The sequence below is a fragment of the Zootermopsis nevadensis genome, unplaced genomic scaffold (genome assembly GCF_977971745.1).
Source record: "Zootermopsis nevadensis isolate Lab colony 2312 unplaced genomic scaffold, Znev_1.0 Znev_ptg000061l, whole genome shotgun sequence".
In the NCBI taxonomy this organism is placed as follows: Eukaryota; Metazoa; Arthropoda; class Insecta; order Blattodea; family Termopsidae; genus Zootermopsis; species Zootermopsis nevadensis.
In genome coordinates, this window is record NW_028259192.1 from 14,424,094 (window position 1) to 14,436,549 (window position 12,456).

At 39.6% G+C, this 12,456-nt stretch overlaps 1 protein-coding gene across 2 annotated transcripts in view; it reads right to left on the bottom strand.

The window, feature by feature from the left end:
- Window positions 1-1,119: 1,119 nt before the first annotated feature.
- Window positions 1,120-12,456, bottom strand: part of Drip (aquaporin homolog protein drip) — a 51,307-nt gene continuing 39,970 nt past the window's right edge. Inside the window, exons 5-7 of one of the 2 annotated variants that reach the window (XM_087340915.1) lie at window positions 6,537-6,617; window positions 5,867-5,961; window positions 1,120-2,544 (exon numbers count right to left, since the gene is read on the bottom strand). In XM_087340915.1, the coding sequence (XP_087197041.1) occupies window positions 2,541-2,544; window positions 5,867-5,961; window positions 6,537-6,617 (180 nt within the window). In that variant the 3' untranslated portion in view covers window positions 1,120-2,540. Of the gene's footprint in view, window positions 2,545-4,964; window positions 5,962-6,536; window positions 6,618-12,456 lie in introns of those variants that run through there. The other variant, XM_087340914.1, reaches the window with a different exon arrangement.

A 12,456-nucleotide genomic window follows, 5' to 3' on the forward strand; every position in this document is an offset into this window, starting at 1 on the left:
GCCACTGGGCAAAATACATTGGCTAGATAAGAATAATAAATGTTACTTTACATAAATTTTTATGGCACATGTTACAAAGGCACCTAATTGTAGTAGAGAGCTGTCTAATAGTTCGAAACCTTTATATTGACTATGATGACGTCAATATTCCGACAAGTGTGAGATCTAATGAAACAGTTGCTCAAGCACGTCATACAGTTCCACGTCCTGTCATCTTACATTACTCTATTGAAACACGAAGCACTGAGGCCCGCGGCGTGACATTGCTGTCAGACTCCGGGCTGGAACATGTGAGCACCAAAACACATTACTGCCGTCTCGTCGTGCATCGCCGCTTTTCACAGCGGGATAATAGTCCCATAGGGTTCAATGTGTTGACGCTGCTCTGACGCATACGACGACGTCTTGAGAACATGCTATACGAACATCTTTTTCAAAATTATTTTACGAACACTTATGTTAAATACTTAAGATAAAATGGCAACTGTCCACGTAAATTAGACAATTCACGAAACAACTAAAAGGGAAGGACTTGTTTCCACATTTTGACACTACAGGTCTGTCGTCAAATAAAGATAAATTTATGATGGTAACAATAACGAGACGAAAATTATAACCGTAGCTCAGTCGACTATTATCGATAATGACAAAGAGGGAGATTTTCGAGTTCAGAACAGAATGAGCGTGACTAGAAATCAGTATGTCACGTTTTCGCCGAAGAACGAACTTGTGTCTTGGAAACAATGCGCGCTTTATACAAGCTGCGAGCTCTTGCTGGAAGCCAATTAATAGAGGTTAAATGTACACGATTCATTGTCAGTGATCGTTAGCCGTTGTATTACAGTGAAGATTCAATTACATCCTTACATTATTGAATTACCGAGGAAATGTGATATGTTTGAACTTAGTTCGTTACAATATATTCATCATGCGATGCTTGTGTCGTCTGGAAAAGGAAAAAAACTAAATGCTTCTGTATAAATGCTCTTGTTCATCATGACAGATGCGTTTTTTTGATTTGAGAAGCCACGTAAACAATCGCATGTATACATTCACAAACAATGGAAGTTTAAAAATGTTATTGTACAATTTTTCTTCTTCAATTTTTGGAAATACGGATTGCATCTTAAAAGCGACAAATTTATTACAATTAAACAGTATTTTACATTATAAACTGTGAACAGTGTCATTTTAAGAACTTCATTCACGTGCTTGAACAGAGACAGGAACTTCAATGTTTAGGTTACTGTTATTTACGACTTAAATCGAATTATTATTACACATTAGCCTGGACATGAACACTGGTGGCTATTGAAACCTTTCGTTTTGATAAGTTAACTTTCGGAAATTGTCTCTTTTTGTATCACAAAGGAAATCTGTACTTAGTGGAAGCCTGGAATTATATTCTAGTATTGATTATCACATTACTGTGTTTGAACGGACTTGGTAAAAGCTTATAGTTTCTCAGCACTCGGCAAATTCCCATGAGTCTGACGAGGAGAATGTTCTCCGCCACCTTACACGAAATTAACTGTGAAACAAGAGGGTTTAATAGGGAACTGCAATGTCCTTTAAGAATTAAATTTCGGTCGTGGGCTTACTTTATTTATCCGTGTTATTTTAAACCCAGTTTGATGTTTTATGTGCGTTTGGTTGAATTAATAGAGGACACATAATATTAAATGGGCGCTGACCTTGTGAAAAACGCTAAATTAAGGCAACATATTTGAACACGCTCACATAGGCAAGGACGTTTTTACTGATGACGTTAAATGAAAAATGTTCCATTTCATAAGTGTTGTTACCATTAGAGAGCTTTAACAGTTTTTTCAATATAGGGTTCAAAAACATTTCATTTTTGATCTAAGTTTAAAGAGATGGAAAAGGAATATGAGAGGAGGGATACAAAGGGTATAAAGGAATGGAAGAAAGGACGATGAAGACACGAAGGGAATTATTTCCTGAAGATTTCTGTCTTCTGGGTTGTTGCGATGTGTAGTCTGGTAGATGTTAACCAACGTTTCAGAGGTCATACTGCCTCCGTCATCAGGGTTCATCGCACGTGTAAGTGAACTGACAACTCTATAACACATACACAGTCCGCAGTCGACAGTAAATATTAAATACTGACAGAGATGCCCCAAACCGCAGTGCAAAGCGTACACTACGACAGTTTAGAAACCACACTAACAAGATACAGCAAGACATGTTTTTCCATTAGGAGTTATAACATTTCATTTGCCGTAAAAACACGCCACTGCAAATGCGATGTAACTACAGACGAAACTGTTTTATTGCGTGCGAGAGGTGAAATTGACGAACGGATATTACGTATCTGATTTCCTGTGCGTGAATGGACCAGGATTTACTTGTGCTAAGTACGTAGACTAATCGTCTTAAATATTTTCGTGAAGAAACGAGTTCTCCTGTGGCTGGCAAGTTCCTTGTTGAAGCTGTGTTAGAACAGCGACTGTATAAAAAACCACATGCGTCCTATCAGATTCACCTGGCTCTGATCTAAACCCAGCCTCCACCGACAATCATCTGCAACAGAGAAATGTGCAAGGGTGAAGAAGAGTGTCTTGGTCTGTGGACTTAGACAAGAATTAAATAAACTCCGTGGAGCGAAGACCATCTACAGAAAATCGGCTAATCAAGAAATTCCCCGCACTTTATGGAACCCGAATGTTCATTACCGTATTAACAACATCTCGTTACCTGTCCCCATCCTGAGCCAGATGATAGTGTATTCTGATTTTTAGGTTTTTCTATAACATACGAAAAGGCGTAAAATACGGACTTTACGACAAGTTTCATTTAAAGAATTTTAATTAGACTAACTATTGTAACTGGCATGCCAAATTCAATGAGAATGTTATAAAACACTTTCCTCCTAAGCGACTTAAAACTTTTTTCAAGCGCACAGAAAACGGATGCACTGCCTCATCGTACTTTGATTTTCCTCCGGTGTCTGATAAAAGAAATGTCTAATCAGTAGCTGATGGATTACGTCAAACTCCACATTGATGAACCCAATGGCATTAACCTTCACAGAAGAATAAGGAATAACATTTTGTATATTCCTAAAAACCAGTACGGCCTGTGTTATTACCCTTCTTATAAATAGGTATTATTATAATAATAGACTCCTTCCACTGCTCTGGTAATTCTTCCTTCTTCCAAATACAATTAAGAAGTCTGTGGCTCTCGGAATACAATCTGTTACCATGTACCTACATCAAGTCTGTCTCAACTGAAAAAGGGCTAGCGGGTAGCCTACTTGTCTCTCGGCTGTATGTATTTCAGGTTGCCTACATCATTAACCCCATGAGCCGGGATAGCTCAGTCAGTATAGTGACTAGCTACGGGCTGGTCGACCGGGGTTCGATCCCCGACAGGGGCAGAGGATTTTTCCTCTAGCCTCTGCGTCCAGACCGGCTCTGGGGCCCACCCAGCCTCTTCTACAATGGGTACCGGGGTCCTTTCCCGGGGGTAAAGCCGGCCGGGGTGTGATGCTGACCACTCACCCCCATCTAGTGCCGAGGTCAAGGAAGAGAGGAGCTATACCTCCACTCACCCCAAAACGCCTACATGCGTATAGTGGGACAAACTTTACTTTTTACATCATTAACCCCACACATCAATTCCTTCGATTAAAATACTCTAGGAATCCGTAAGTTGATCATCAAAGTCATCTCAGACAATCCTTGAATTCATTTACGTCCCTGTACATTTTCGCTCTTTTATTTCAAGATATAATTTGTTCTGTATCAGACTTTTAACATGAAATTAATAATTTTAACGTCTTACATGTACCTTTTCATCTGCCTTGGGTTCTGCAACAACTACAATTTAGCTTACGTCTTTCTGCCTAACAGATTTAAACATTCGTCAAACCACGGTTTATGCTGCTTTAACCCTTACTTATGCTTCCTTTGGCTGAAATTTTTATATTCTCTCTAATATTTTTCAAAAACATTAAGCCTATGTACATATTATTATCCAAGTTCTTCAAGACTGCATACCTTTTTGAAATTCTACCTTAACTTCCTCACAGTTTAGTTTTCTGAGACCAAATATCCGTGATAATGAAACAACAGAAGCAACGCAGAGTCCGCACGGAGGCATTTCGTTATCACACACGTAAACATTAATCACAAACAAGTTTTCAACTGTTAACGTACCAAGACACTGATAATTGAATAGATTATTACACTTTAATTACTACATTTCAACATATTCTTAAACTAGTATGTTACCATGAGAGCACATGAACTATAATTGAACGTTCCATTTCAGTCAAGGAAAAACCATGGCAACTTTTGTGTTCCCTGGCTGTGAGAGTATGATCGACCTTTCCAATGGAAGCCGCGTTATATTTAATGCAGACTGCAACTGGTTATTGCATCCATTACAACTCACTTAAATTCCTAAAGGGACGGCGAAACATGCAGTTATTGTTAATAATATATTGCCGACTACTGGACCTATACAATTTCGCGAATTAATCAGCATTATATACAATTTCCTTCAGTCATGGCCATACAGTCGCATTTTTCAAGGTACAGCGCTATCGGATTTTAACGTTTTAACTTGTGATTGCACGGAGCGTTTAGGGCTATCGTTCGACTGCCATTACGGTAAGAATGTACCACGGTACTTGAAAATTCTCTGCTTCGCCGCAAATCAAGCGTAGTTATTTTATATTTCGATACTGACCTATGGTTTGAACACAAATGTTTCCATCTGCGTGTAACAGAAAACGGCAGGCATAAAAAAACTTTTATTAAAATGTAACGTAGACCTATTTCGCTGAGTAACAGCTCCTAAACCAATAATGCAGACTTACATATAAATTAGACGACAAGAATGTGGAACTAGGCACAGAAAACTGGTGACATGTAGGCTATTTTTGGGACAAGTTAACATACCATTAATATATTCCAATACAATAACATAATATATTTAATTTTTATGTAACTGGCTATTTATTTGCTATTTTATGAGTATGGATATGTTTCAATTATCCGATATCATATAGTTACAAAAGTACGTAAGTAGGTGACAAAATGAGATTCTTGAGGCTTTGTTTAAATAAAGCGAACACGATCAGACTTTTTTATATCTACCACGTTGTAAACATCCCAAGTCATCTGAGAGCTAATCGTAGAAATATGTGGTCGGTGACACCACTCAGGGTTATGGCAGCAATTAGCATGTTCTTAGAATGGACTGATCATTGAATATAACAGTATCAACATTTAAACATGAAAAGTAGTCTTAGAATGGACGCGGGTCTGAATTACGAGTCTTGGCCACCTGAATCATCTGGAAGGAAATAAAATGCAGCACGATTAATATGAAAATGGCTGTCTTCTGGGACGTTGAACGTTGTAGTGTGGAAGATACTGACCAACGTTTCGGGGAAGCTTAAAGCCTCCATCATCGGGGCGCAGGACGTAATAAGCTCCTCTCAAACGCCGATCAATATCAACCAGACTACAAGGCAGAACAAACCAGAGCTCAGCCATCTTCAGAATATGACATAAACAAAATGTCTTCTATGTAGGAGTTGGCGGTGACTACAAAGATGGCGGTCTGGCAGGAGTTTACCAGCTTATCAGAGGTACCTGCTGCTTCCATCAAGATCGCCCTGATGATGGAGGCACCAATTTTAGTCCTACGACATTTATTCCTACCTTGACCTTGAGTTCTCAGATAAACGAAGGGTGTCGTTATTACAACGTGGTGGACGGAGTTGATATAGTATACACGAGAGCCTCTCTCCAATTGATATGATACAAAAATATTTTATACAATGACGACTTAATGATGTATGTTGAGAATAAATGATCAGAAGTCATACGAGCTGGTCTCATCTTCCCCTTTCCTGGCCTGGAAGAGGAACCTGTACACTGCGCCAGCCACCACGCCACCCAGGATGGGGCCCGCCCAGTACACCTGCGAGCATCAAGCACACCCTCAATGCAGACGCTTGACGTAACTCGCCACTTCACGATCATGTCATAATCACAAACTTGATTACGACAAAGACGTTCAAAGACGAACACAACATCCAGTTTCCAGTGTTGTCAAATGTGGGATCTACTCATAAATATAAAAATAACAACAAAACTCAATTATCTTGCAGAACAATACAATTATTCTGACACTACGTTGTAAATTTTACACATGACAATGAATCCAGCCCAGTGCAAAGTTTTACAGCAGTTCCTACATTAGTATTACAAGAATTGAAGGAAGTAAGTAACAGATAAACTTTATTTGGATGCCCGTAAAGTAGGCTAACCCTTTCCACTTAAACATTCATTGCACATAAGCCTAAATTTAAAGTACAAGAGTTATACGACACTAGAACTTGCACTAATGTTAAAGAACGTATTATGTTTCCTTAAAAGTTGCAAAACTGCATGAAATATTAGAGAAGTACTTTTTCCCTTGAAACAAACTGACAATAAAACAACAAATCAAAGGAAGTACTTGAAAATGATTAAGAACTAATAAAGTCTACTCACCCACTGGTTCTCCCACAGTCCTGTCATAACAGCGGGCCCAAATGTCCGGGCTGGGTTCATGCTAGCTCCCGTATATTTTATCTGCAACAAATCAGGCAATCACACTTCAGCAGCCCTTCCAAGTGCCTGGCACTGATGTACTAATTACGCCTATTTGTCTCGAGATTTATCAAGTCTAAAGAAGACACAGTGTTTTTCATTAGTGCCCCAGAGGAGGTTCCTTGAAATGCAACGTGTCTAGTAGTATTAAATTTTAACGACTGAAAACACGCTGCTTAAATATATTACTTAAAGTCAGAATATGACGGCGAAGCGAATTAATAAAACCGTCTCGGGCCAGCAGCCGTGTCAAATGGTTAAAACTCGCTTTCTCGGTCCAATTCTCTCCCTGATAGCCCGAGAGGATTTTATTAATTCAGAATACGATAACGGCTCAATGAGTTTACGTCCGAAATATTAATGAACACAAACGGACTCAAAAATCTGTTTTCGGAATCCCAGTCTTCAACGTACAAAGCCTGTGATTGCTATGTGTACACACAATTTAACACGATAAACACAAGCCAATTTCCAGTGTGAAAGTAAATTAAGATTAAATTCTGTACAAGTCTTATAAAAATAAATTTTAAACATTAAAATATTATTGTTCTTAAACCAAGTTCATTGCGTAACTTACTGTTTCAAAGCGGTTCTATATAATGACGTACTGCCAATAATTTATGTTTGGTTTATGACTTCCTTTGAACTATAACGTTTATAGAAACAACCCTAAAACATGTGGATAATTGACGGTGACATGTTTTACTTTCGCAATTCAGCTCGCACGCAGGTCCTGTTTTGTTTCTTGCACACTTGTTCGTGATAATGTGGCATCCATCATAACTTCACCACACTTCATTTGTTTGCACAGTTCACCTTTCACTTTCTGTTCTGGAGGATGCCGAGGCAAGAAAGACAGGTCAGCACAAAAAAGTAAATGGTATTTTTATCCTTGGGCTTGTTCTTAATTGATTTATAGAGTGAGTTTAGCGAATGTTTAGGTGAAAGACGGCGAAGGGCCTAACTGAGAATCTGGCGTAGAGGTCGCCTCTGGAGAGGATGCGACTTGCCCAGGCACGTCCAAGTGGGCACCACCGTTCACTTATCATTATAGAACTTCAAAACAAAACGTGGGATATTAAATTATGAAAACAAAAACTCGCTGTCGTACGCGTTCAGGTCTTTCGTCATTCAGCTTTAGGATGTGATCTGACATTCTGCAAGGTTCTGCAGCGAGAGAAAAGTGAACGTACGATGCATCTGTAAGTTAAAGTGAGCTGATGCGCGCCTGCGCAGAGGGCGGAGCACATTTCACGTTTCATTCAGTTATGTATTTATTATATTGTATTGTTTTAACTTGTTGGTAATTTATTTTGGTGGATTACAACACAGTTTTGGCCTGTTAATACTTGTGTAAATACGTTGTTTTAGAAATTGTTGCAGGCTGTAAGTGTAGAACCTTGCGATGGTACCAGTACCAGAATCTGAGGCTGTCACTGAAAGCCACTGTTCGTACTGACCCAGACGCGTGGCGAGATTACGTTGGATTTGGGGTAGATTTGTTGACGATGGTTACAGATTTGGAAAATCGAGACGAAACATAACAGGACGCTGAAGAAACTTGCTTTAAATATATACATACATAGACAACTATTGACCGTAACTTTTCCAACATAAATTTAGTGATAATTTTACTAATACAAAGACAACTATTCTGACAGACTATGCTTTGTAACAACATATTTAAATGTAAGATTTCAGGTTTTCACGATGGTGAAAATGTGCAAGAAAGTGGAAATGATTGTTCCTCCGAAACGCTGGTAACCATTAAGAAAAGTACAGGGTGTCACAAACCAGAAGTACGTAATCCATATTTCTATTTGTTATAACAGATTATTCTATCTAAAGGAATTGAACATGTAGAACAAAACTGTAAAAAACACAATAGGCACTGTTGCATGTGGTCAACACCTGGAATCCAAGGCATCAGACTGTACATGTATAATAATGACTAATTACCTTCCAGTCTTTCAAAAAAAAATTGTACGCATTTCTCATCTCTTCATGCGCGGTACATCCCCTTCCCATTCTGATCTCTATAATTAGATCTTCCTAAGAATATGGGGCTCTTACCGTAGTTGATTGCCCGAGAAGATTTTATTAAATGCCTTTGGTATTTTGCTGTCAGGGCAATGGTTTCTATTGTGTCATATGCCACGTAACACACCATGAATTAGCCGTGGCACGCAGGAAACATAACGTTATGAATAAGGCAAGAGAAGGCTTCTACACTAAGGAGGCAAACATGCCAATTCATGCCCGTTACCAGGGTCAGGGGCAGGTCATATCCACAGCGATTGTGCAAGACAGTAATATCTTTGTATAGCCCGTTAATTAAATCCTGCGTTCGTAGCAACCAGAGTTCTAAGCGAATAGAGTAGTAACTTACCGGTATCGTAAATTTTAGTTCCATTCCAGTACACGCTTCATAAATCACCCTACCCTTCGAGGCTACACGCCTATAACTACGCAGTTGAATCAAAATTTATTTTTCACAGACCCGAGTTCTGCTTTTTGAAGCTTTTCTTTGTAACCTGTAGAAGAGATACGTTTCTGAGAAGGTGACAGCAACTCTGCCGGTCAAGAAAGCCGAAATTGGATCCAAAGGCTGATCACCGTGTTCAAATGAACGTATTACCGTTCGCTAATAAATCCCTTTTCATTCAAGATTCCCAACAATAAAACGCCTTATATACTAAAATATATCTTCCTCTCATGCGTTCCACCCAAACTTTGGGCACAATTCTCATTTCCCACGGGCAAAATTTTATCAGCCTAAGAATATTTATAAAATGGTGTAACTGGTCTGCGTAAAACAGCGTTTCATTTTTGTCGATTACCAACAACTTCTGGCTCATGATGCAGCACGTTTGGTTTCAGCGCAAACATCCGCGACGAACTTCAATGACGTACTTATTTCTCCTGCGGGCAGTTTCTGTGCGAAGTTGCACAACTTTTGCTACGTCCCTCACGTTCGCTTAAAACGATATAATAACAAGACCTACGAATGAACTGATATTGGAGTAACCACGAAATGAGAAGTTACAAGAGCGCCGGAATTATCATCGGGTTAACTCTTATGATCGACAACAGGTGTCCTGCAGTACCGGTTGCTGTCCTCGTTTAAAACAACGCCCACATTTCTCTTCACTTGGCCGATATCTTTTTGTCAGTCACTGCTCTTTCGCTTTTTTCTTCGTATCTTTGTACACTCCTTGTTCTAAATAACGGTAAACATCCTAAACTTCGCATCTGTTAACTGATATTTATTCTGGACCAGTTCTTGAACAAGGAATTAATTAGAACCATAAAACTATTTAAAATACAGAGGCTTAAATTTCAATAAAATCTTCTCGGGCAATCAGGCGTTAACTGGTTACCGTAGTAAACCGACGTTTCGGGAACCAACTCTGTCCAAATCATCAGGATTCTGATGCGACTGGATACGTCGGAAGTCGCCTGTGACACTCGTCCTACACTGGCAACACAACATGAAAACGTGTGTCTTGAAGCAATTAATTCAGCATTGCCAGCAAGTCTATTCATATGAGGATACAGCTGTTTAAATACAATATACCTTGCATGATATTCAGGCTGTTTGAAGTGTTTCTGAGGAACTGACTAGACGATGTGGTAACGGATATTTCATTTTTCTTTCGTTGTTCGTTTGACTTACGTAAGGATTTTTGGACATTGCAGGTTGTACCTTATAAAATTTGAGATAGATGTGGATGGGACGTGGTTGCGCCTATTTCAAAGAAGTATCCTAGTATATGCTTGTAGGGACAGAGTAAAACCACAAAAACGTCCAGACATGATAGTCTATCTCCTAACAGAGAATGCATACGGAACCTCCCAACGTTCAATCCTGTACATTTCGATCGAAATTACACGCCACTTGTCTCAGTTATCGATATTAGACAGGTCGTTACAAAGTTTACTTGTCCTTTATAGTCTATAAAATGACTTTACAAAGCGCGTGTTTTTCGAGATATCACTACACGCAATTTCAAGAGTCCTGCTTGCACCTCAGGTTTTCCACATGAGTTGACTCATCACCCTGATGGTGGAGGCAGCAAGGACCATCCTTGTTTGATATAATTTGTGAACGTGACTGCGCTCCACTGCAAAGCCTATATGCAATAAAACTGACTACTGGCTCTTAGTCAGTTTTTGCGCCAAGCGCTTGAAAGAAGATCGGCACAAGAGACTTTGATGGGTTGTGCTCAAGAAATATTCGTAGGCATCGAAAATTCACTGTGTACCGAACCGACACAGATCAAAATAAAATCCACCCCGACAACGTTTAATGAAATTCCTCAAAGCATTAAATATAATGGAACTTCGTTTATTACTTTCGGAAATAAAACATGCAAACGAGCGGGCAGATATATCCGACCTCGTCATTATGCGCTCATTTTATCCGATTTGTACAAAATAACTTATTACAAGCATCTTTATAGCCTGTGCCAAACGATTGAGCAATTTCATAGCACTGGATAATAAAGATAACCTAATGATCCAGTCCGGTCTGCTCTAGACAGGTCTATACCGTTAAATGCTCCGAAGTAGAATGCCACGCACAGGTCAAACGCACATCAATGACCGTCCTTCTCACGGACTGAAGAAGTAGCACACATGCTGACGAAGGAGGCACTAACTCTGGTGACTGCACTTAAACTACGTGTGGGAACTACAACCGAACTACTCTACAATTCGATGACATTGCTCATATGGGCCAATGAGGTTTGCAAAATAGCAAATAACGTATTTGAGAAATTTGTACAGTTTCTGCCTTGCGTCTGTTGGCGTGTTTCTGACAGTAAACCATGACGTCTCATATCGAAACTTGAGGATTTATAGATAATTTTACCAACTATGTCAAGCGTTCCCGAGATGCAGTGCATAAAATTCACTAACAAAAAGAAAGTCAGTTGCTGAAAAATATCAAAACTGTTATTATTTATTTTGTGTTCTGTCTGACGACAGGTCCATATGAACAGGATCCTTCCATCCTTTTCTCGGACTGGGACATGTTCATATACGTTCTTGGCAGATGATCCAGAAGTGGTTTGCCATTGCCTTCTTCTGTGTGTGAATGGAGTAATTGTTGGGATGCCACGGAGTAACCGGGGAAGTGCCCGGAGGGAAACTCCGTGTTGCCTAGGCCACGGCCTTGCCCAACACAAGTTATAAATTCGGGCACCGCCAGGAATCGAACCCGAGACCCCAGGATATCAAAACTGTATAGTACATTTTACTTCTTAGTTAAGTAAGCTCTCAGCAGACTTTACAAAATTTTTATGCTTATTTCAAAGTCGTCTACGTGCGCAAAAATTGGCACAATATGTAATTAACGGCGCTTTCACAAGGCACTTAGCTTTCAAGCTGTAAAAACGGCATCAAAATAAATTGTATCCAACACATTCGAATATGACACACTGTAAATTATATAGAAATAAGTTCAATAAACTTCACACATCAGAACAGCGCAAACACATGCTCGCCATTACAACGCACAAATCCCACTCGACAGCTTCACGGGTTAGGAATAGCATCTGATAGTTTCCTGACACATTAGCGTCGTGACCTCAACTGTGATCTGTATCAGGTGCTCACAGCGGTAGACGGGTTACAAGTGTCAGCTCAGGCGGTTAGTCGCCGCCACGACAGTCAATATGGGATTCTTTTATGGATATAGTTGCATGGGGACAGGTTTTTATCTAAGTCTGTCGGTTCTATGCTGTCAGTACCATTTCACCCCTGTTCTACACCCACTCATGTAATATCTGGGAGATGGCCGCATCTCCAGCGACATAGT